Genomic DNA, 24305 nt, shown 5'->3' with positions numbered 1-24305 from the left:
TTTAGATCGAGAGATATGTCTGATCGGGACGATCAGACTTAGGTGGAGGGTAGTGTTACGAATATTAGCAAAACTAAGGAGTGCTGCCGTCTCTAAGCCGATGCTAAGCAGTGACGTGAATGCACATCAATAATTCAATCATTATGTATCTACATAAACGAAACAATAACTGCGTCTACATATATGTACCATGTACGTATACGAGCAGCGGAGAGTCAATGCACTAACACATGCATATATCTGAGATACTCCTATAAGTATGCAATGAGAAAAACTATAAAATTGTGCAATTGTAGTTACAGCTGAGAAGTTTGAGAGCTACTGGACTAGTAGATTCTGGAAGCGCCTAGAAGATGTATAAAATTGTGCAATTTTAGTTATAGCTGAGAAGTTTGAGAGCTCATGGACAATGCTAGTAGATTCTGGAAATGGAACGAGGAAATCAGAGAGTATAAAAGGCAGCAATAGTAGAGGCGCGATAATCAGTTTCGATTAAGCACGCTATCTCTCGAGCAATAGAAGTGTTATTTTGAAAGTACTTGCATAAAGGCCATTTTGCATTATTAAATATTAGAGTTATTTATTCAACAGTTTAGCGATACGACCGTTAGTAGAAGGTTGCGAATAAGAGGATTTGCAGTAAATTCGTTACAATAATTTGCAAACAAACGCTCATGCACAGAATGTTTTAATGGATTAATGTTAACAGTTTATTTTGTTTAAATGTTTCCTTAGACTGAAGCAATAAAATAGTATTTATATGGCATATTTACGAATCACTTTTTGTGTGTTAACAAACATACGTGCATATGTTCTACCTCATTAATTTTTGATCAACAACTAAACCACTACCAATAAGATGATTTTAGTTTTACTCACACAGCCACAGTTTGAATTTTGGCGACGCCTGAAGTTTAAACATACGTAAAAGCTCATGTTTGAAATTCTACACATACACTCCTACGAATGCATTACGAAGCATGAAAATTTTCATAGCAGTAAGATGTAAATATGGTAAGCTATTATTCGCTGTTGTTGTATGGTTTCAGCAATACCTTGGTTCGTTTAAACTTGTTCTTTTCCTCGCCACAGCCTTTATGGGTTTCTTCAATTCGGGGACTTGGATTTGTTTCTTTAACGAATCGTGAGTCATACTTGAGATTGTATTTTATCACCCCGCTTCAAAACGTAAATGGCATATAGGTCGCCAAGGCTACCATACGCTGATGTTTTTGCGGTAACAGCAACACCATGATTCGGTCCAACTTGTTTGTTATAAGCCGCTCCCTCTTCGTTTGATTTAAAGCGGGGACATCAATTTACTTTTTTCAGGAAATGCGAACCATACTTGTATTTTATCAAATGAAGCAGCTTATTCGGTATACAAATATATGTATGTTAACGTAAATGAAGGAGGCTTCACTATCTCTGTATCATAACTTTCAGAACATGTTATTTTCTCGTGGATACTCTAATTGCCGCGATCGCTCCAAGCCGTGCATAGCTTTCTCGTTGCATGGTATTTTTCTCATTAGTTTGGCGCCATGTTGTTGTTGTTGTTGTTGTAGCAATAAGGTTGCTCCCCGAAGGCTTTGGGGAGTGTTATCGATGTGATGGTCCCTTGCCGGATACAGATCCGGTACGCTCCGGTACTACAGCACTATTAAGGTGCTAGGCCGACCATCTCGGGAATGATTTATGTGGCCACATTAAACCTTCAGGCCATTCCGTCCCTCCCCACCACCAAGTTCCATGAGGAGCTTGGGGTGGCCAGAGCCTCGTCTGTTAGTGAAACAAGATTCGCCGCGGATAGGTGAGGTTGACAATTGGGTTTGGAGAAGCTATATATTGCGCTGGAAACCTGAAGCGTTGCGCTACACAGCCCATTGAATCTGGTATTTTAGTCGACTCTTACGACAGGCATCCCTACCGCGGTTATATTCTGACCCCCTAACCCGCTGAAGTGCACACTTCCCGAGGTCTTGGAGAGTGTTATCGATGTGATGGTCCTTTGCCGGATACAGATCCGGTACGCTCCGGTACTACAGCACTATTAAGGTGCTAGCCCGACCATCTCGGGAATGATTTATGTGGCCACATTAAACCTTCAGGCCATTCCGTCCCTCCCCACCCCCAAGTTCCATGAGGAGCTTGGGGTGGCCAGAGCCTCGTCTGTTAGTGAAACAAGATTCGCCGCGGATAGGTGAGGTTGACAATTGGGTTTGGAGAAGCTATATATTGCGCTGGAAACCTGAAGGGTTGCGCTACACAGCCCCTTGAATCTGGTATTTTAGTCGCCTCTTACGACAGGCATACCCACCGCGGGTATATTCTGATCCCCTAACCCGCTGGGGGAGTTTGGCGCCATCGAGCTCTTCTATACGAGACCATTCAAAGATTTTACTCGGCTCAATGCTACGTGGGCCTGGCCTTTAGGGAAATGTGCAGATCCTAGATTCACCACTGCGCTATCCACCGCACACCCTTGCATTTTGTGAACTAAGCAAGCCCAACACAACTATTCGTTGACATAACCTATATGTGAAGTTTCACGTTATGTAGTTCAATGAGAAGTTACTTAAAAATCGATTACAAGATTTGTATTGAAAATGCTGACAAACATTCAGCCGACCTAACATAAAGGAAATAAACAGGTACTTTATTTCGATCCTAGGCCACGAACATATTGGTGGTTGGTGGATATTGTTCGGCTGTTTCCATTTGCGTTTTTTTAATTTCTTGCGGTGTTTGACTTTTTGGTAAACAAATGCACAGCTGAATGTTTCGGCCAAAATGAATATTCAAGAACTCTAGCAAAATAAGCGTCTGGCACTGATATTTTAAATGATGAAGTATCCTTATCATAACTAAAATCAAATTTATACACACTTATTTTAGTATGTTGTGATAGGTCTAGCTTATCTCGCAAACATCATTTAGCTGTGGTGAAATTATTTCTCTGTGATTAAATCTTGAAAAATAATAAGTTTTACTAAGTTTCGGGCATTCTCTGTAATTAGGTTTAGTGCAAAAAATAAGTGTACAACTAATAATAATAAAATAAGTGTTTTTGTAACTTACTTAGTTTTTGCCTTCTTTGCATTTGCCGAGTCATTTTTACATATTGTTTTTGTTGCGGTTGACTGGCCTTTGTTTACTCTTGAAATTGTTTTTGTGTGCACTCGTATAATTTCTTGCCTTCTTTATCACAGCTCTTTGCGATTCTGTTTATTAAGTGTCAAAATACAGTGTGTCTCAAACTGCACGCTACAATTGCTTTCATAGGCGTCTACTACTTTAAGTTTGTGTTGTTTCTTTTTTAAATAACTCCCACGTATTTCTTCTTTTTTAAATAACTCCCAAATCCTTTAAGTGTTTAGATGACATTCCACCCACTTCGAATAGAAATGACCGCGAAAAGAAAACGCAAACGGACAGACGATTCTTCAAAGCCCGCTAGTGCTAATATGATTCTAAAAGTTTCTCCACCCCCACCGCTCGAACTCATTCATTTAGCTTCACCAAATCCCTCAGCTGAAGCTTCAACTTCGAGGAGAGCTCCGAGGAAAACCTTTGAGCTCCCACCTCTAACTCTGAACCCTATTCCAAATCTTAAAAATCTGGTTATGGCGTAGATGATCCATTTTCGTGTCGAGTTTTGAAAACGCAGAAGAACGACTGGCGGTTTTCGAAATGGTACCATCGCAATATGCCAGTAAATGTTTCCTTCTTTTCAGTTTTTCCCAAATAATAACAATTATATTTACCGGTGTTAAGCTCATTAATTCTTAAAAATCTTAAGTAAAATTGAACACACTATTAAACATACAAACATATAAATATGTATATAAACTGAGCCCGTGTTTAAATAAAGGACGCAAGCAATCTTTTGCAGGAAAGAGGAGTGGTACAAAAACAATAACAAATAAAATAATTAAAAAAGTTTAAGTTAAACGGTTTTATTGAAAACAATATTTTCATTAAATAATAATAATACTAAAAGATGGAAAATAATTATGTAGGTCCTAGGTACTAGTCATCACACTTCTCACCAATCTAGGGCGTTGATCAGCCAATTAAATAAAACCGTTGGACGCGTGAAATTTCTAAAAATGTGAGGCGTAGCATAACCTGATTAAGGCTTAGTTAGTCCTACTTATGACTATCAATAGAAATTTGACGCGCCCAACGCTTCATATTGACTTCATTATTGCAAAGTCCTTTGCAATGGTTGGGTTCATTAGACGAAACACCAGTGACTTTAAGGACACTTTATATGTCCTTGGTCAGAAGTCGCCTTGAATATTGTTCAATAATATGGAATCTTTTTATGAATCTAACTCCTATAAAATTGAAAGAGTTAAACAAGTTTTTACGAAAATTGCTTTACGGATGCTTCACTGGTCAGTCGGCCTCCCATCGTTTGCCAGGAGGCGCAAATTGCTTGGTCTTCAGGCTTTGCACGACAGAAGAACTTGTATCTCACTGATGCTTGCCTAGTTATGTGTTAATGACAAATACAAACACACATACACACGACCAGTAGCGGCGGTTGCGGGTGCCGGCTTCCTGTGATGACGCTGCCTCAGTGGCGTCGGCGGGGGTCCTGCGAGTAATGAATATAGTTAGCGCCGGCCCGCTATCTGAACTCCACCGCCTCCATGCCCGCACGATGGCAGGGCTGGGTGCGGAGTTGTACCAGCCGCAACTCCGTAGGCCGATTTGTGGGCTGAGGGGGAGTGCACCCTGCGGCACAGCGGTAGCCCTTTAGCTGGTGAATCGGTCTATGGCAGGGGCGGAGGGGAAAAGGGCCGGATGGTCATAAGGCGGCGAGCCCCCCCCCCCCCCCTTAATTAATCGGGACACGGGCGAGAAAACCATAGAGGCGACGACCCGTTGTCCCCACAAGCAAAGGGTGACCCGTGCTAAGGCAGCACCCCGTCCACTCAGCTAGTCAGGAGGAGTGATTGGGCTGCTTAATAAAGCAACCACTTCCTCTGACTAACCTGTGAGGAATGAAGTGCCAACAGCAAATTCATTCCCTTTTATACTGTTTCTTTTATGATGCGAGTAAGAAATTAACGGCTAATTGGGCACTTCAGTGAATTGCCATTTACTGTGAGCTGGCGTGCTATGTGCTTATTATTGTTGTCGCCAAATGCTATTCGCATGCATTTGTATGTAACTGCTGCTGTTGGCTACCTGTTAATGTACAATGTATGTATACTCTCAGGCGTAGATGAAAAAGGCTTACAGTGGGGGTTTCAAGCGTAGGGGAAAAAGGGTTTCAGTGGGGTCGTACTATTGTAACGCTACGTTACAATTTTGGGACTCTTCCGGAATCATTACTATCTGGTTTTTCGGACCCCGTCAGGGTAATTACGTAACTTTTTCAGGATCATTTGAGAACTCTTTGGGGATTATATCTGGATGGTTTCTTGTATCCGTCCGGGATTATTTTGGGATAATTTGGGGATCTTCCGTGATAATTTCTGGATGGTCCTCGGGATGCCTCCGGGATCCTGTCAGGGTAATTTCGCGACTTTTTCGGGATTATTTGGGAGGCCTTCCGGCATCATTTCTGGATGGTTTTCGGGAGCCGTCCTGGATTCCGTCAGTCATTTCGGGAATTTTTTTAGGCTATTTCGGGATCATTTGAGGACCCTTCCAGCATCATTTCTGGATCGTTTTCGAGATCAGCCCGGGATCCCGTCAGGGTCATTTCGGGAGTTTTTCGCGACTATTTCAAGATCATTTGGGGACCCTTATGAGATCATTTCAGGATCCGTCCGGGATCCCATCAGGGTAATTTCGGAACATGTTTGGGACTATTCCGGGATCATTTGGAGGTCTTGCCTGTATCATTTCTGAATGCCTTTCGGGATCAGCCCGGGATCCCCTTACGGTCATATAGGAACTATTTCGGGATCATTCTGGGGCCCTTCCGGAATCATTAATGTTTGGATTTTCGGACCCCGTCAGGGTAGTTACGGGACTTTTTCGGGATCATTTGGGGACTCTTTGGGGATTATATCTGGATGGTGTCTGGTATCCGTCCAGGAATATTTCGGGGATCTTCCGGAATCATTTCTGGATTATTTTCGTGATCCCGTCAAGGTCATTTCGGGACCACTGGGGGAGCCTTCCGTCATCGGTTCTGGATGGTTTTCGGGATCCGTCTGGGATCCCGTCAGGGTCATTTCGGGAATTTTTCGAGACTATTTCCGGATCAATTGGGTACCCTTCGGGTATCATTTCTGGATGATTTTCGGGATCAGTCCGGGATCCCATCATTGTCATTTCGGGACTTTTTCGGGATCATTTTGGGACCCTTCCGCAATCATTACTGTCTGGTTTTTTGTGAAAAATTATCCGTTTGCAGTAATGCAACAGGCCACCACATACGTATGTATACGTATATAGGATAATTATTATTTTTTTATTTTATCTACAAAGCTCTTTTAAAGAAATAAAGTAAGTTGCGATTTTCTAATTTTCATGTTTTTATTGCCTTGGGTGCGGTTATTTACACAATTTAGATAAAAGTTTGTGAAAGTATTAAGAGTTCATGAGCTTAACACCGGCTTATAATAATTAAATATTCAATTACTATGTATTTTTTTTCTAAGAGAAACTGAAGTTTCTTCAATTATTATAAGCCGCTGTTAAGCTCATAATTCTTAATAATAAGTATAAATTGAACACACCATTAAACAAACAAACATAAATACAGTTTGTGAAAGTTTTACTAAAAGTGATTTTATTTTTAAATTGTGTTTACGAATGTAAACAAATGCAGGGTTGCATGAAAAGAAACATTTAGTTGTTGCAAAAGTAAGCTACCTACCAATTTTATTGCATGCAACTGTTGCACTCCCGTTTACATTATTCAGTTTTCAGAAATTTATTGGAAAATCGATCTTGTAACGGCTTTTAAGCTTGGCATTTGGCAAATATTCCCAGTGTATTTCTCCTCTGAAAAGCTTCTTAGTAAGTAGGCATAAAATATGTAGGTCCTGTCCCGCCAATATGTATGGAAAAGAGAAGCTCAGCCTAAATATATTCGTAGGTAAATCGCGCCAAGTATTTGTTTTATTTTAGAAGGTTGGGTTACCATGAACTGGCTCGTCAATAAAGGCCTCAGATAAACTGAATGTGTCCATAGTGTTGCCAGAATTTGTTTGACGACCAAACGGAAGAACCCCAATCAGGTGCCAGGACATGCGAAGTGTGTTCAAAAAGTATCGCGAATTTTGTGTTTTTTCAAATTATTTATTTATTCACGAATATCTATTTTGTCGCCTTCAAAGTAATCCCCATGAGATATTATACACTTGTACAAACGGAGTCTTCGGAGAACTTCAAAAAAATGTTTTTTTTTTTTTATCTTGTTCAGTTCCTTCTTCGTTGCCGAATTTATCTCGTCAATCGTAGCGTAGTTTCGTCCTTTCGTGGGCCCCTTCACTTTAGGGAACAAGAAAAAGTCAAAGGGGCCAGATTTGGTGAATACGGTGGCTGCGGCATCATTAGTGTGTTGTTTTGGCCAAAAAGTCGCGTCGAAATTGAGCAATTTTCGTACGAATTTCGCGGCAACCCATCTCATGCACAAATCATGGATAAAAATCGAGTGGCACGAGCCAATCCATATGTCTAGGTCCTCAGCAACTTCTCTAACGGTGACTCGACGATTGGCCAACACCATTTTTTTCACTTCATCAATTTTTTCGTCTGTTGTTGACATGCTCGGGCGTCCGGCACGCTCTCGTCGTTCACATCTTCTCGGCCTTCTGAGAACATTTTTGGCTGCGGTCCAAGGTAGCTTCTTCGTATGCCACAGTCAACATTCGGAATGCATCCGCGCACTTAATTTCGGCTTTTACGCAAAATTTGATACAGGTTCTTTGATCCATTTTTTTTGAATAGGTAAAAATCGAAGACGAGCCAAAACACGTGCAAGCAAAGCAGTTGTCAACAATTAAGTGAACATTCAAAATGGCCCAGCTTGTCGGCATAAGTGAGAGACATGAGTACCAACATAACGGCACAAAAAAATCGAAATTCGAATATAGGTAAACCGCGAAAATTCAAAATTAACGATATTTTTTGAACACACCAGTGTCAATTTGATGTTTCACAACGTTGGAGCGGCCTGGTTTGGAGCCGTCTTGGTAAAATATGTCCGCAAACTTTAGGAGCAGTTGTTTTGCCTTACTCTGATAAGCTTTCTCTAGCCCTCCGTCCATGCCGTGATGTCATTTGAAAGATCAGTATTACTAGTTGAAACGTGTACTTCAGCCTCTTGACATCTTCCCAAAATAGCTCCTTTGGTCAGTTTGAGTGGTGACTTGTACTCATTGAGTACTCTTACCGGGATACGTCCATCTTGATTTGTCATAGCCAGGGGTTTTCCTACATGTACGTTGGCAGTTGGTTTGTTTGCTGCTTCGACAACCCACAATCTCCATCAACCTTTGACCAGATGACTGCTTCTGATTTTGGTGGTATTTGCTGACTCTCTTCCACCAACACTCGTTTACTGCTGTAGCCTCTCTCGTAGCGGAAATTAAGTGGCACATCCATGTTCTTATATCGCATCGTCTTGCTTTGCATATCGATCTTGATGCCTTGGTCGATTAAGAAGTTCACTCCAATTATGATTTCATCAACAATCTCTGCCACTATAAAATTGTGTAGTACCATGACGTTCCCAATTGCTACTTCACACGCTACTTCTCCAATTACATGGGTGTCCTCTCCCGTGGCTGTACGTAATCTGGCTCCAAGCAATGTTCTTATCTTCTTGTTGACTAAATCTGATCGAATGATGGAATGAGATGCACCCGTATCTACAGTCAGTAAATGTTCCTTTGCATCCACGTGTCCTTCGACCGTAAGATTGCTTGACCTTCTTCCAATATGCGAGATAGAGATTATGGAGCACTCAATTGCGGGAGCCAGCTGTCGCCCCTTGCGGCTGACTCGGTTTAGTTTAACGATTGAGTAGATTTGGAGATTTGTTCATCACCATCAGCTCTGCGTTTACGGCCACCCACATTGTTGGAACTATTAGGGTTGGTACTGTAACAACGTGCAATGTGCACTGGCTTTCCACACTTAGAGCATTTGACGGCACCATGGTTTTTATGTTGCGTTCATTTTAATGCTCCAAAAATTGTGTCTACCCAGTCTGGCCTTTCCACTTCCACGCGATGAGCTTTGTATGCGGGCTTACTCAAAAGTGAGGCAGTTTCCTGAGTTAGTGCATGGGATACCATTTCAGCAAATGTTAGTTTTGGATTCGCATATGTAGCTCGTTTCGTTTCCACGTCTCGTATGCCATTTATGAAAATCTGGATTTTTACCCTATCGGTGTATTCCACGGGTGCGTCCGCATTTTCTAGATGGGCCAGCCTTTCAATATCCGACGCAAACTCCTGTAAAATCTCATTAGCTTTTTGGTAGCGGTTTTGCAACTCAATGTGATATATCTGCTTCCTGTGTTCGCTTCCGTATCGAAGTTCTACAGCAGCCATCAACGCTTCATAGTGGTTCCGCTCTCCTTCGGGAATCGTCTGTAGGATTTCGGCTGCTGGCCCCTTCAGTGCTACGAATAGAGCTGCAACTTTATCTTCAGCATTCAAGTTGTTCACTGCTGCGGTCTTTTCAAACTGTAGCTTAAAGACCTGGAAAGGAACAGAACCGTCAAAAGATGGAGTTTTTACCTTCGGATTGCTCGCTGGAACAGCCGGGCGATTTAGTTGTAATTGCTCCATACGACCTTTTAAATCATCGACTTCTGCCTGAAATTGTGAGATTTTTGCATCCTGCGATTCAAGTTTTGATGATACCTTGCTTCCTGTGCTGTGATTAATGTGTTTATGTAGCTTGCTTTAATATTTTGTTGTTGTGCATTTACTTAGTAACAGCTTAGAGATAAAGTGAATGTTATGGAATGGTCAGGAAAGTCCACAGATTCAATCCGATTGCGAACTAGTGGGGACTGGTTAACAGGCAGATAGATAGCATGAACCAATAAAGAGATCCCGCATTCAAAAATTAGAAAGCAAAAAAATCATAGTTTGCTGTGAAATAAGTTTTCTCGGCGTGACGTCACGCTTTTGACAACATGTTTCATTGGTGACTCAGTGTTCAGACTTTATTCCAATCGGATTATTTTGCCCCGCTTTTACCTCATACTACATTTTTTATCTCAAACAGGGGCGTAGCGACGGGGGGTTCTTGGGGGTTTAAACCCGCCCCTTGCCTCAGGATCATTTGATTTTTTAGGTCGTTACAATTCAAATATTTGATGTTTTTATGTCTATGTTAATAAATTTCTTTATAACTCTGCTACGTATTTACTTTGTTGGTGATATTATATTTTTAATATGCAAGCATATGTATGTACGAAGTGAACACTTATATTTAAATCATATTCTGTTTCATAATAATTCTGCAATTTATTAATACAAATGTACATGTTAACTTTTACTATAATTTCATAAAGAAGTTTCCTTGTAAATTTGCCTAACGACCATCTACATACATATCAGAGAACAGCAAAATCGAACACAACAACGTTCGATTACATTCGGTAACATGATCGTGTTCAATGATCCAACTTGCTTAAACGAACATAATCGACATTGATTTAAAATCAACCAACTTATTGCATGCGTGAATATAATCAATTCAGGCGTTTGCTCGTTTGCCTCAACCGCGATTACATCCATTCATTCATCCATGCGTCTGAATATTTGCATGATTCTTCTGCCCTTACGTCACGGCGACAAGCTACATATAAACATTGCTTACGGTTCTGTTTGTTTGCCGAACTAAACGATACTAATTCTCGTGCTTTGATTTTAGTCTCCACATTTAAATAATGTTAAATTTACAACATTTTTCGAAGTACACATTTCCTATTTTGAAATATAATGCAAATTTGAAATTATTTTCCCTGTGGAAAACACATTATTATAATGTAATATCTACATTTGTTTTCATATCAAAAACACATTTCAAAAATGTAAAATTCAAATTATTTGATAAATGAAAAAATAATGTGTTTTTAAAATGTGAAAAACGGCGATACTCGCCGTTGACACCACGAACTTTTCTCTCGAATACTCCAAGAGCAATCTCATCTTCTCTCGACACCTTCAAAGATTCCGGGTGACCTGTAGAGCGAGAATTTTGTTCGTCGAGAGAGGACTTTACTTTTCAATTGCCTAAAGAAGCTCGTTTGATTTCTAGGCCGACATTGTTTTTGTTTTAATGCCGCTTCCCAAATAGGCGAAATCCTTCACAGTCTCCAATTTATATCAGTCAACAGTGACGTGGCTACAAAGGGGTCTTGTTCACATTTACTGCTTCGCCTCCATGTTTGAACAGCCGGGGGGGGGGGGGGGGGGTCTCCCCTTAATTACTTGGCGCCTTGGGATTTTTTAGCAGAGATATTGCTATTCTCACTTCGCCATAGTTGGATGCCGGACCGTGTTTTTCATCATCGGCGATCGGGTTAACTTTTGAATCAATGAATATATTTTAAAAATTTAAAATGCAAATGAAAGCTAATTATTTGAAGTTTTATTGCGTGAAAGCTTAGAATGTCACAGATACAGGGTGCTTAAAAAAATACGTCAAAGTCGAAAATTTTTAGAAAAATGCAAAAACAAAATGTTTTTAGTAAAAAATAAAAAAAAAATAAAATGAGATTTGTCTTATAATGACGTATTTAAGCATTAAATAAGATAAACTAATGATTTTGATAAGATAGCGTGGCACTGCCCACTTATGATAAAAAGTTGTATCTAAGTAGTCACGTAATCAATAACTACCAAAATCGATAGACGTATTGTTTCTTTTAAATGGCAATACTCTTATAAAACTCAAATGTCCGTTTTTGGTGCCACAATAACAAGGTGCTTCAAAATTCATCGTAAAATTTTACATGTTGTTTTTTTTTTGTAATTTACAAGCCAAATATGTTTTTTTTTTTAATAACTAAAAGTTTTTTTTATTTTATTTTAAATATTAAACAGCCAACGAGATTTGGAAAAGGGGAGTGGCACTGCCCATTTATGCTAAAAAGTTTGATCTTAGTAACCGCTTTACCAATTTGTACCAAAATCGATAGACGTATTGATTTCTATAAAAATTTAATACTCGTTTGAAGGCGAAATGCCTAAGCTTTAAAATAAATTTGATAACCTTTAGAGAAATGCAATAACGAAAAGTATATATTTATAAATTACTAAATTAATTCTTTTATTTGAAATAAAAAATTAACTTGTACATAGATATCTCATTTTTCAATAAAGTAACAAAATTGATTAGTAAATCTCTTTCTCATTGTTGTGATAAGAAGTGAGAAACTTATTTTATCTTAACATACAGCAACTCTGTAGTTTTAGAGGCATATTCTCCAAATTTGGGGCTATTAACTGGTTCATGGCAGTTTAAAATATTTAAAATTATTCCCAATCTTTTCACAATATCTCTATCAACTCCTGTTATGCGAGCAACACTTCATCGTTTTCAAAAAATCTTCTTGAGGAGTTATCATCATTTGTATTTCCGTATCCATACTTTGGACAGTCAACTCTAAGGCCAATCTCTTTATAGAATGCATCCTGAATTATTTTTTTTCTCCTGTTTTGTTTCTCCTTACATGTTGTATTGTCGTCGAAAACTTCTCCTTGTTGTGGTAGTGTATAAGCCAGCTTCAAAACAAATTCCATACATCTTATCCTAGCATGCAAAAGAGATATAGATAATTTAGTTCGTCAGTTATTGAATCATCAAGATTTTCAAAGTCCTTTTGGCTCTTCTTACAAATTGGACATTTCATTGTAGATGTCGTATTTGTTATTAAGTTCAAAAATTTTCCGTCGACCATTGTTAGAAAAAAATCATTCTTTATTGTAATGACATTCCCTTCTTCAATCTCAATTATTGTTTGTTCTAATTTGGCAATTTGATTTTTTATATCACTCACTGTAGCTTTTATGAGTTCCGAAGACTCCTTCTCGTATTTAAATAATATCGGGAGGCACAATATAGTTGATGACGGACGTGGATTTTTCCAATATTCTGAAGCTTCATCTTTTAGGCCATAACTATTACTATATGTAATTGTCTCATCGTCTACATTTATTCTTTGTTTATATGCGCTTTGCCCTGATGATCCATCACAGCCCCACTTAGTTATCAATGCTAGCTCCTTTGGCAGTGATTTCAACTTTTCTTCAGTAAAACTTTGAAGGAGTCGTGTAGACGTATGATCCATTAGGTTTTGTAGCACAATTTCAGCTGATACTTCGGTTATTTTGGGACTTGGAGGAACTGCTTCTTTCTTGGCCTGAGTAATTTTTTTGTATCCAGGTAAAATATCGGCATTACGTTGCAATAATGACTTACGCAATATAATATATTTTTTCTTCGTTAAACCGAGATCTATAAACAGCGCCAAAACTTCTTCGGGAGTGTATTTCCTAGGTAGCGCATTTGGTGGTGTGGGAATGCTGTTTTTGATCCTCATCAGTCGCACTGGACTTGCTACCGCAACTGCTTCTGTTATATGAGACCACGTTTTCTTCGTATTTTTTATATTTAATAGTCAGTGCTTCTGAAAGATGAGTCGTGGCCATAGCTTTTGTGGTATCAGATAGCTTCCTTTTCCTTGTGTAGGTAGAACACTCTTCTATGGGTTTTGTTGGTCTCCCTCTAGTTTGATTGGTTGACGTGCTAGTCGTTTCTTCGTCCAAAAAAGTTTTGTCATCTAGCCACTTTTCATGCTTACTTAGAAATTTTGAATTGTTACGATAGACGTCCTTCCATTTTCTTTCTATCATAATGTATTGTAAACCAATTTTTTCTTCCAGGCCTTCCTTTTCTTTAATGCTTGTTTCACTCGCTAATTCTCTCATAATAGCCTCAACGAAGTTCCGTCTTGACTTTGTAGATTTAAACACCGCAAATAGTTTCGAGTTTTCTAGATACATATTAGAATTGGCTTCGAGTGTATCTGACTAAATATTAAACTGTGAACTATATTTAAAAATACTATTCACTTTATTTAAGCAAACAGAATATTTAGTTTCTTAATCTCCAAAAGACGAATGATAATGTGCATTGTCTGATGGATAGCTTTATATACCTACTCAAATTATTAAGATGAATTTCAGGTATACAATTCGTAACTAAAAAAAATGTATGTTGTTAACAAGTTCCAATAACAAAAATGACCTTACGGCCGTACTGAATTATATATACCTGCTCAGGCGCGTATTTATGCCCAAGGTTCTTTAACTTTATTTGATGTAAAAAGTGAAGTTACAGCTGCACCCAGGTAGACTTTATGAATTTAGGTAACTGAATATTTCACAAATAACTACTGTTAATTTGACCGAGCACATATTTTAAAATTTTTTTTTTTTTCATCAAAGTTTTAAAAAGGGCCTAAAAATAGGCATTTCGAAAAACAGGTATATCCGCCAACTTTTAACAAAAAAACAAAAAAAAACAGTTTTTTTTTTGTTTCAATCCTAAATTAAATTATCTTTAATTGCTATACAAGAAAACGACAACCGGCCGCCTTATTTACTCACAAAACCATTTTAAATACAACGAAAAAGAAGAAAAATTTCAAAATTTTCCCCATGTTGAAAATTGGTCAATTTTGGGCGGCTCTACCTGGTAAATTATAATTTTCTGTGAAAAAACAGTTGTATATTCTTGATCCCTGGAAAATTCTCAGTTACCAGGTCGCCATTATCGTTCCTACAGGAATCTGCCCGGACTTGAAACCTTCTGTCATTAAAAGAGCATGAAATATGGTAAACCGAAAATAGTAATAATAATATTTTTCGCGATAAATATCCGGGGAGATGAACCCACTTTTCTTCCAGAATATGAGGTGCTTATGGGAGTATTAATTGGTCATCTTAAACGTTTTAGGTCGACTCCATGTACATCTGATAAGGCAGATAACTTTTTTGCTGAGAAACAATTCATGGCAAAAACACAATCGAAGGTTGCCCAGCCACTATATAAATTTGATGTTAGTTGTTCGTCCGCTTTCAAAAAGGAAGAAAAAATATACTCCGAAAATATAATTTTTACTCCGGCGTAGTCGTTTACTCAGGTAACAGTTTTAGAAACCCCGAACACTAGCGAAATATGAGAGAAATGTAATAAATCGAAAATTTTCAAAAGCACTACGCCGTCCAACTTTTTTCAAATTCGATTACAAATATACAACAATTCCGTAATCCAGGATCTTGGCTCATTTGTTTATGGATAGATAGGGCTAACGATGAAAACCATCGATAACACTTCATTAATGCCGAGACGATATGGCGAAGTCTTAAAATGAAATGAATTTGCAACAAAATATTAGTTTTCCTATTTTTGACATTTCGTTCCAAAAAGTTGCACTTGTTTTGTGCGTATACATTTTAGGTTGTTATAAAAGTAAAATTTTCTCCTACATCAGAACGGATTTTGTTTAATTTAAGGATATAAATATAAAGTTGACATTCCAAACTGAAATAAATTAATTTTGAATCAACAATCTGTAAAGTTTAATGATAAATAGTTTCTTATATTATGGCCATAAACATCCATATTTGACAACACCTACTCAAATACCTACAAAATATAAATACAAGACAAATGATAAAAACACGATTATTAAATGAAGAAGGCACACCGCCGAAACCGGTATGTCCCCAAACATGGGATGACGGATATATGTTACATTATAAAAATGCCAGCTTTATACTTTATTTTTTTTTTTTGTATGTCGAAGGACCACTTGCAGAACGGCAAGATATGGCACATTTTATTGTAAACAGATGTAACGCAAATTTCGAATTCTCTAACTAATTTCTAGGACACCGAAAGTCTGAGGTAAGTAAAAACTCGTATGAATTTTTGTTTTTTAAAGCAACATATTTCGGTTACTCAACGGTAACCATTTTCAGGGCGACTGTTGACAAAATTAAAGGCCTTATAAACAAAATAATTAAAAATTCAATAGTTTTAAAGTTAGTCTGATGATAGTCGGTGTGTTTATTGTTTGTTTTATTTTGTCAACAGTTGCCATGAAAACGGTTACCCGTTGAGTAACCGAAATATAGTAGTTTAAAAACAAAAATACATACGTATTTTTACTTACCGGTAAAATAAATTTGGTTAACACAGAAAAGGTCGCTAAAACTACAATTAGTCAATTAATATTTTAATATTATTTTGAAAACTTTGATTAATGTTTCCTTTTCATTTACATTTAATTCACTCACCTATAAAAGTTATTATTCCTTTCATAGTAAATTCATAAGAAGAATTTCTGAATACACCAGTGTAGTAAACTGCATAAGAAATGTAGTGGAATAAAGATTTCGTGGCATTCAAAAATCAAAGCATTTTCAATGAGCAACGTTCGTCTATTATTAAATTAAATCATAAAATCTCAAAAAAATAGTGCGTTGCTTCTGTTTGCAATAAAATATTGGACTTATTTTTAACTTAAAATTTGTCATTCAGGAGTTAAACCCCTCATGAGAAACTTACTCTGAGTTAAAAAAAATACTTGCTGCTCTGAAATTAGACCTAACTGAGTAAGGCTATAAACTCGGTACCCACCTAACGTTAATGCCGTGACTATGTAAAGCCTCCGTTAAACTAGTCCCATCCATTGGTGGTGATGTATGATTCATGTGTTCTTTAATGAAAGACGGTATTTGTTTTTTAACCAAAAACTCTGCAGCTTCTTGGATCAATTTCTTTTGCTTGGAAATAGAGTTAAAGCTATCCGGTTCATCAACATGACGGATTCCTAACGAAAAAACATCTGGATTAAAACGAAAATCGAACTCTTGTTCTTTTAAAGACCCCACAGCTGCGCAAGCACGCTTTACGACATCTGCTGCCTGCGTTTCATCTGTAGAGGATACATTTAATTGTGCCTCCTTTATAGCGTCTAAAGCGTGCGCCATAGCATCCAATGTTTTCTTCTCCGAATTTTTCGGTGCCTGGGTACCATTTATTGTAACCTTATTGTTTTCTGCGATACTAGTTTCATTTGATTCGTTTTTATTTTCAACGGCAACCAGTGGGGAGCTAAAGTTTTGTAAGTGGTGTGCTGCACTACGTATGAAAGTAACATAGCGATCTTCGATGAATGCTTCAAGTAATTCTTGTCGTAGACATGATAACTTATGTTTGTGTTCTATGGGAAATCCTAATTCTTTTAAGTCAAGACATATGTCGATATCATCTAAAATTAAAAAATTCACGTCCGGGGGAAACGTTCGAAGCAGGTCAAGAATATAGTGTCTACCGTCGTTGCCAATAATGCCTTTACATTCGACAGATGAACACAACTCTACTGGCTCATCGCGTTCGTTCAATACGAAATGAGGCATGATCTTCAAATGCTTACCTGCCTTCCGTAATAATTCTAGGTACTTGGGATGACTAAGAACTGTCTTACCAAAATCAATAGAGCCATAAACAACGGACTGCTCCTGTTCTCTCTCTAAAATACCAGGTATAATGGATTGAGCTGTAACTCGATAGCCACGATAGTCTATAACTACTGTACCCAATGTGTAAAGACCATCCACGTCGACGGCACTATAGACTCGTACACCATGAAGATCATTCCGAGGTGCAACGAAGGCGGCAACATCACCGCCTAAATCCTTATAATGATCCCGTACATCAAACCCCAAAGAGAAAAATATGTTGTTCCATATAAACATCTGCATTTTTGGGTCATCTCCTGGGTTAATAGCTAAGACGTTGCCATCTATAACAGCCATAGCACCACGCGTTGCTGCTATTACAAAATCTCCATGTACTTTGAAAATAGCACGTTCTCGTAAAAGACGTTCGGGTAGAGTTTTGCGTGGCAATTCACGAGTTGTCTGTAATTCCTCGTTCCAGTCACGAGTCTGACCCGGTATATGCTCTTCATATCTGCAGTAAAAATAACCAATATACATATTTCTTATTAACGATAAAAAACACTTACCCAAGTTTGGAAGAGAATGCGTCTTCAGCACGAATTGCGTCGACAGTGTGATCTAATTGTGGTGAAGTCCACTGATATACTTGGTAAGGCGTAGCAACGCGTTCAAAGGCATGACGCAAAGTGCGCTTCTTTTGCATCTGTTGAAATGCACGCTTAAACGATGGTGACATTTGCGATAAAAGATCGATTAGTGAATGGCTCAAAAGGCTGGGGTTATCTGGTTTCGGATTAAAGACTTCATCAGTTGATTGGTTTATATAAAATCCTTTAGGACACGCTGATATATGAAATCTTTTCTCCTCCATAGTTACAACATATAGGTACATAAGATCACCATGTAATTTTCGAGGTCCTGGAGGGGGATTCCAAGCAGAACTCGTCAAAATTTTAAGAGCCTGAGGTCCTTTTGAATTTTTTAAACCAGGTTGTAATGGAGTTAAGGGAGCTTCCTTTACACCAGGCATCACATAATTTGGTGGAGTACAATCAACTGAATCTGATCGAGATTTTTTTTTTTCTAGTAAATCTCCTTGCGTAATGGTATGCAAAAATGTTAAAGAATTGCACTCAACTCCGTTATAAGCGTCGGAAGGATCTATACTCTTTAATAAATCACGTACATGGCGAACATGAATCCGAGCCTCGCGCATTGTGTAAGGTTCCTCAATAACTTTGATGGTTGATCCATGTTTCAAGCCTTCTATAGTTTTCAATTCCGAAAAGTTATCCAATGTTACGCCATCTAACTGTAACGAAAAACAGGTACGATGGCAGGTATCTTCTCTATCCATGAGCAGCTGATGAATCTCCTGCACCAATTCCATGCTAGATAGTTGGACAGAAAGGATTTCAGCGCCTGGGCTTTGTATATGTACTGTTATACCAACATCATGAAGGGTTTCTAAGTCTATAGACTCAGATGAAACGGAAGATTCTTCACCGTCAGCCAGCTCATTCTGGCCACTCTCATTCACATTGCTTAGTGTGTTGTCAATATTACTGGTGTTTGCGTCTTTCAAAATTTCATTTTTTTCGTTGATAGAAACTTCTCCATTTCCTTGAATAAAAATACATGAAAAATATTGTAATGAAAATGACAAACCACGTAACACACACAACATTTTAATGACTAAGTATTAAATTTTAATCAAAATAAACTATTTGCTTTAATCAGACCCAGTTTGTAGAAGGAAAATTTATCTTTTTATCTCGGAGTTAAACTGTCTGAGAGGAATTGAAATTAAAAACTTAATTCCACAGCACGAAGTAAGCAGGTTTGGTTCGTGAATTTTTTCGAAGAATGTGCGGTGGGCTTTCGCTTTTACAATGCTAATGCTAAAATGCGGCCAAAATTTTATCACGTTTTGCTGCCGAAATTTGTAAGTACAATGGGAAAATTTTGTGGCAAATCAGATCTTCTAATAAAAAAAAAAAATAAATAAATAAATGTAAGGCGCGATAATCTCCGAATAGATTTTAGGCCGAGCTTCTCTTCCAATTCACGTCGTGCTCCTTTCTATCTTTTCCTACAAATTGGCGGGACTGGACCTACTTGTTTTATGCCGACTCCGAACGGCATCTGCGAGGCAGATGACTTTTCACTCAGAGCTTTTCATGGCAGAAATACACTCGGATTGCTTGCCAAATTTTCTTCTAATTGAAAAACCTTATTTCTATAATTTTGATTTTGCTTTGCCCGGGGTGTGAACCCATGGCATTCGGTGCGGTAGGCGGAGCACGCTACCATCACACCACGGTGGCCGCCAGATCTTCTAATATTGTCATATTTATAGTGCTAGGATACCTATATGAAAGCTGGTTTTCCACAGATATTTTCCAATCCATGGTCTGATACTTCGTACGGACTTGTTACTATTTAACTTCTGGAGGACTAGCCTTTATCGTACATGTATTAATCTCTATTTCAGTACTTAATCGCAGTACTCATGAGCGCTCGCCATCAATATATCTGTGGCAATTTGAAAAAACAACCTAATTCGAGTAAGGATAAAAGTAATATTCTGGCTTCATAACAGAAATCCGTTACAGATCTCCCTGTGTTACTTACTCATAGCCCTCGCGCCAAATGGCTGCTACAAAATATAGGAAGTTACAATGTTGAATTGTGGCTAGCTTTTCAGATAAAGGTCTATGTGTAGTATCTAGTAATATTAGATTTATATAGCACTCTCAGAAATATATGTCAGAAATATGAAAATTAAATAAATCACTTGGCTGTGTAATATTTGAAGAGACAAGACGTGTTTGAGATTTAATAAAATATTAAGGGATAGATCCGTAGATCTTACATTGGCGACGAAGGAAAATATTTTTGTGTCCTTTTTGAGCTAGAGGCTTTAAGGAAGTTGGCGATAAAGAAATTTTAAATAATGGATAAGAGAAGTTTTGGTAAAAGTTTTGTGAATGATATCACAAGAAAAATAAATTTTGCAAAATTAGCCTCGAATTTTATAGTGTTTATGTAAAAGTTATGTAAAAAATTTCTTGCATAAATGCTGATTTATGATTTAAATATCGATGATATATTGTTGAAGGTTGAAAATTTTGAAATACTGAAATTTATTTTTTTGTTTAAATGCTGAGTTTTGATTTAAATATCGATGATATATTGTTGAAAGTTGAAAATTTTGAAATATTGAAATTTATTTTTTTGGAAGTGAAAAATGAATTTAAACGATGGAAGTATTTGAAAATTTTTCAAATGGATTAAAATGAAAAGGAATTGGAAAATGTTTGCTTAAACGCTGTTATGAATATTTATTGCTTAAATGCAGATGATATGGCTTGAATGCTGAAAATTGGTGTTTTAAATACTGTTATGAATATTTATTGCTTAAATGCAGATATGGCTTGAATGCCGAAAATTGGTGTTTTATTTTCATTTTTTTATTAAATTATTTATTAACTAATAAGTTGTTTACTTAATAGGTGATGCAAAATGCAATTATCCGTAGAAAGATTTGTATACAATATGAATGAGGAGAATAGTGGGCAACAATGGAAAAGTTGGCTACAACCATTTAAGTGTTTCATAGAAGCTAGTGGTGTGCAGGATGAGCAACACAAGCTGAATTTATTGTTACATTTCACTGGGAAGGAAGTACCCGACTTATATGCTCAGTTGCCAGAAACAGAATGTGTAAATCGGGGTCACCTTGCTAGTGGATACGTGTTACAACAAACGGTATACGGAAAAGCAATAAATAAATTAAATGATTTCTTTCTACCACAACAGAATGCTAATTACGAGAGGTATGTTATGAGATAGATTGAATTTGAGCCTAATGAAAGTGTCACTGTATATGCAATGCGTTTGAAACAACAAGCAGAGCGATACAATTTTGGAGATAAATTAGAGGAACATGTGAGAGATCAGATTATTGAAAAATGTCGTTCAGTTGCGCTTAGAAGAGAAATGCTAAGCGTTTCCTACATTTGAATTCTTTTTTTGCAAGTGTCATATATAAAAGCGCGCACTTTTGTGTGAGTCTTCACGTGCTCCCTTAGCATTGATGGTAAAGTAAACCCTTTACTACAAATTTCACATTTAAAACGCCTCTCTTTATTATGTCGTTGAGTGTGATCTATTAACTGTGACGAAGTTGTCTATTTTGACACACAAATAGAGCAAACATATGGTTTTTCACATGTATGAGTACGCATATAAACCATTCTTTATGTTGTTGTTGCCCAGATCTTGTTGCACACTTAACAAGGATGTCTGAGATCTTGTGCATGTCGTCGAAAATGAAATGTGAAATAATTTCCATATATATTACATTTAAATGGCTTGGAACCATCATGTGTCGCTTCGTGGATTTTTAACTTGCCTAGGGCGGGATATTGTTGTCCGCATATTGAGCATACAAAGCAAAATATTGAGCAAAATCGACTTCAAGATATTGAATGTGATATAATATATGCATGATGCCTTATATTCCGTTTTATTTTGTGTGCATATAATTTTTTTGTTTCTTTTTATATGTACAAATTTTTCGTAATCGTAGTAATTCCCTTTCAAACTCGTAATCATTTAGGTGCAAGCCAGTAGCTTTGTTGAACTTTTTACGTGCACACTCTAGCGCTTCGTCACGTCTATTATTGAACCGATATACAATATCGTTTTCATCACAAATACGTGTATACTTTTTATGTATTCTAGCCAAGATAATACATTTTGATAAATATATGATGGTGTTTGTTATTTTATTTAGATCTGATTGCTGTGTTTACATTAGAAGCAGCTTCAGTAACTTCTTTTGCGTCATCAACGTAATTGGGAAACTCTTGTAATGTCCTGGGTCGCAGAGAAATGCTAAAACAAGGTGATGAAAGTTTACAAACAATATTGCCTACGGCTAAATTGTTTGAGTCCATTTCAAAGCAAGAAAAGGCATATACCAATAAAGAAGGAAAATGTATGCCAACACTTTAGGATGTGAATATGATAAGCTCAAATGATATTGCTTTAAAATCAAAGCACAAAGTTGAATAAATATGGAATTATGCATAAGGAAGACAAGGTGATAGCTATCAAACAATTTCGACGACCAGCAACATCTGATGAAGTTGGTAGTTTTCTTGGGTTAGTAAATTATGTAGGTAAATTTATACAAGATTTGGCAACAAGACTTTGAATGATGTTGAAAAACAATATTGCCAAACCGAGAAAGAAACTCTTGCAATTATGTGGGCAGTCGAAAGGTTCCATTATTATCTATTTGGAAGAGAATTTGAGATCGTGACGAACCACAAACCGTTAGAGGTAATATTTGGTACTAGGTCAAGGCCATGTGCACGGATTGAAAGTTGGGGTCTACGATTGCAGGCATATAAATATAAAGTACCCTGCTAGACAGAGCTGACGGAAACTCCAACACATTAACAGAATTTTTGAAATCACTAATACACTCGTATAAATTTTTCCTTTTATTCGTATGGAAAACCATGGTGTGTATGTGTATGCATACACGTATACACAATGTTTACATCAGGTTTGTCATGTCGCTTCTAACAAACTGATAGAAACTTTGCTTTACGCTGTGATGTAAATTTCCATCAGCCATATCTGTCAATTGATGCCTCAAATGACTGACAGCTGTCTAGCAGGGTAGTTTATAAAAAAAAGGTAAAAAAAATAATATATCAGACCCATTGTCACGGTTACTAGATCAAAATATGTCAAATGCTACATTTGATGATGGGACAGAGCATTACGTTAATTGGATTGCAAATTTAGCAGTTCCGAGAGCTTTAAAAATTGATGAAATTGGGGAGTTCTCAGAAAAGGATAAAACTATATTAGCTATAAAAAAAGAAATATATCAAAATTAATGGAAAGATTGTTTAAAACCATTTAAGTTATTTGAAACGGAACTTTGTTTTTCTGGTAGTATTTTACTACGCGGTACACGTATTATTATGCCAGAAGCACTGTACGAAAGAACTTTACAGCTTGCATACGAGGGCCACCCAGGAATGACAATTATGAAGCGGCGTTTACGATCAAAGCTTCACCACCACCAGAGCCATCACACCCTTGGCAACATTTAGCGATGGATTTTCTTGGACCATTGCCTTCTGCGCATAACTTGCTAGTTGTTGATTATTACAGTCGTTTTGTAGCAGGCATGCTTAACGAACGAAACGATATCATTTCGTTACGATAATCAACGCTAATAAACGAAACGAAGTCATTTCGTTTCGTTTATTAACGTTAAGAACGTAAAATTAACGTTAATTTGACGACGAAGTCACTTCGTTTCGTTTATTAACGTTGATTATCGTAACGAAATGATATCGTTTCGTTCGTTAAGCATGCCTGTTTTGTAGAATTCGATGTAATGAAGAAGATTGATTCAACAGAAACAATTGAATGCCTTCGTATAATTTTTGCTCGTTTTGGTTTACCATTTCCTATAACCGCAGATAATGGAAGATAGTTTATAAGTGATGAATTTAAAACGTATTGTTCTGAAAATAACATAGAGTTAATAAGCACTATTCCATATTGGCCGCAGCAAAATGGTGAGGTGGAACGTCAAAATCGATCTATATTAAAACCTTTGGTCATCAGTCAACAACTTAAGCGAGATTGGATGGAGGATCTAAAAAGTTATCTTCAAATGTATCGATCAACAGAACATTCTATTACCTTAAAAAACACCGGCTGGGTTAATGTTTGGTAGAAATATTCGCGATAAAATTCCTACAATATTCCAACCGTTAGAGAGAAATACAG

At 37.3% G+C, this 24305-nt stretch overlaps 1 protein-coding gene across 2 annotated transcripts in view; it reads right to left on the bottom strand.

Moving 5' to 3' along the window:
- Positions 1-24305, bottom strand: part of clu (clustered mitochondria protein homolog) — a 294616-nt gene that overhangs the window by 173254 nt on the left and 97057 nt on the right. The window contains exons 2-4 of one of the 2 annotated variants that reach the window (XM_067772984.1): positions 18044-19100; positions 17612-17988; positions 16651-17545 (exon numbers count right to left, since the gene is read on the bottom strand). In XM_067772984.1, the coding sequence (XP_067629085.1) occupies positions 16651-17545; positions 17612-17988; positions 18044-19100 (2329 nt within the window). Of the gene's footprint in view, positions 1-16650; positions 17989-18043; positions 19101-24305 lie in introns of both variants that reach the window. The other variant, XM_067772983.1, reaches the window with a different exon arrangement.

This window comes from Eurosta solidaginis, chromosome 3 (genome assembly GCF_040869045.1).
Source record: "Eurosta solidaginis isolate ZX-2024a chromosome 3, ASM4086904v1, whole genome shotgun sequence".
NCBI classification, from domain to species: domain Eukaryota; kingdom Metazoa; phylum Arthropoda; class Insecta; order Diptera; family Tephritidae; genus Eurosta; species Eurosta solidaginis.
This window is presented reverse-complemented; position numbering and strand designations above follow the sequence as displayed.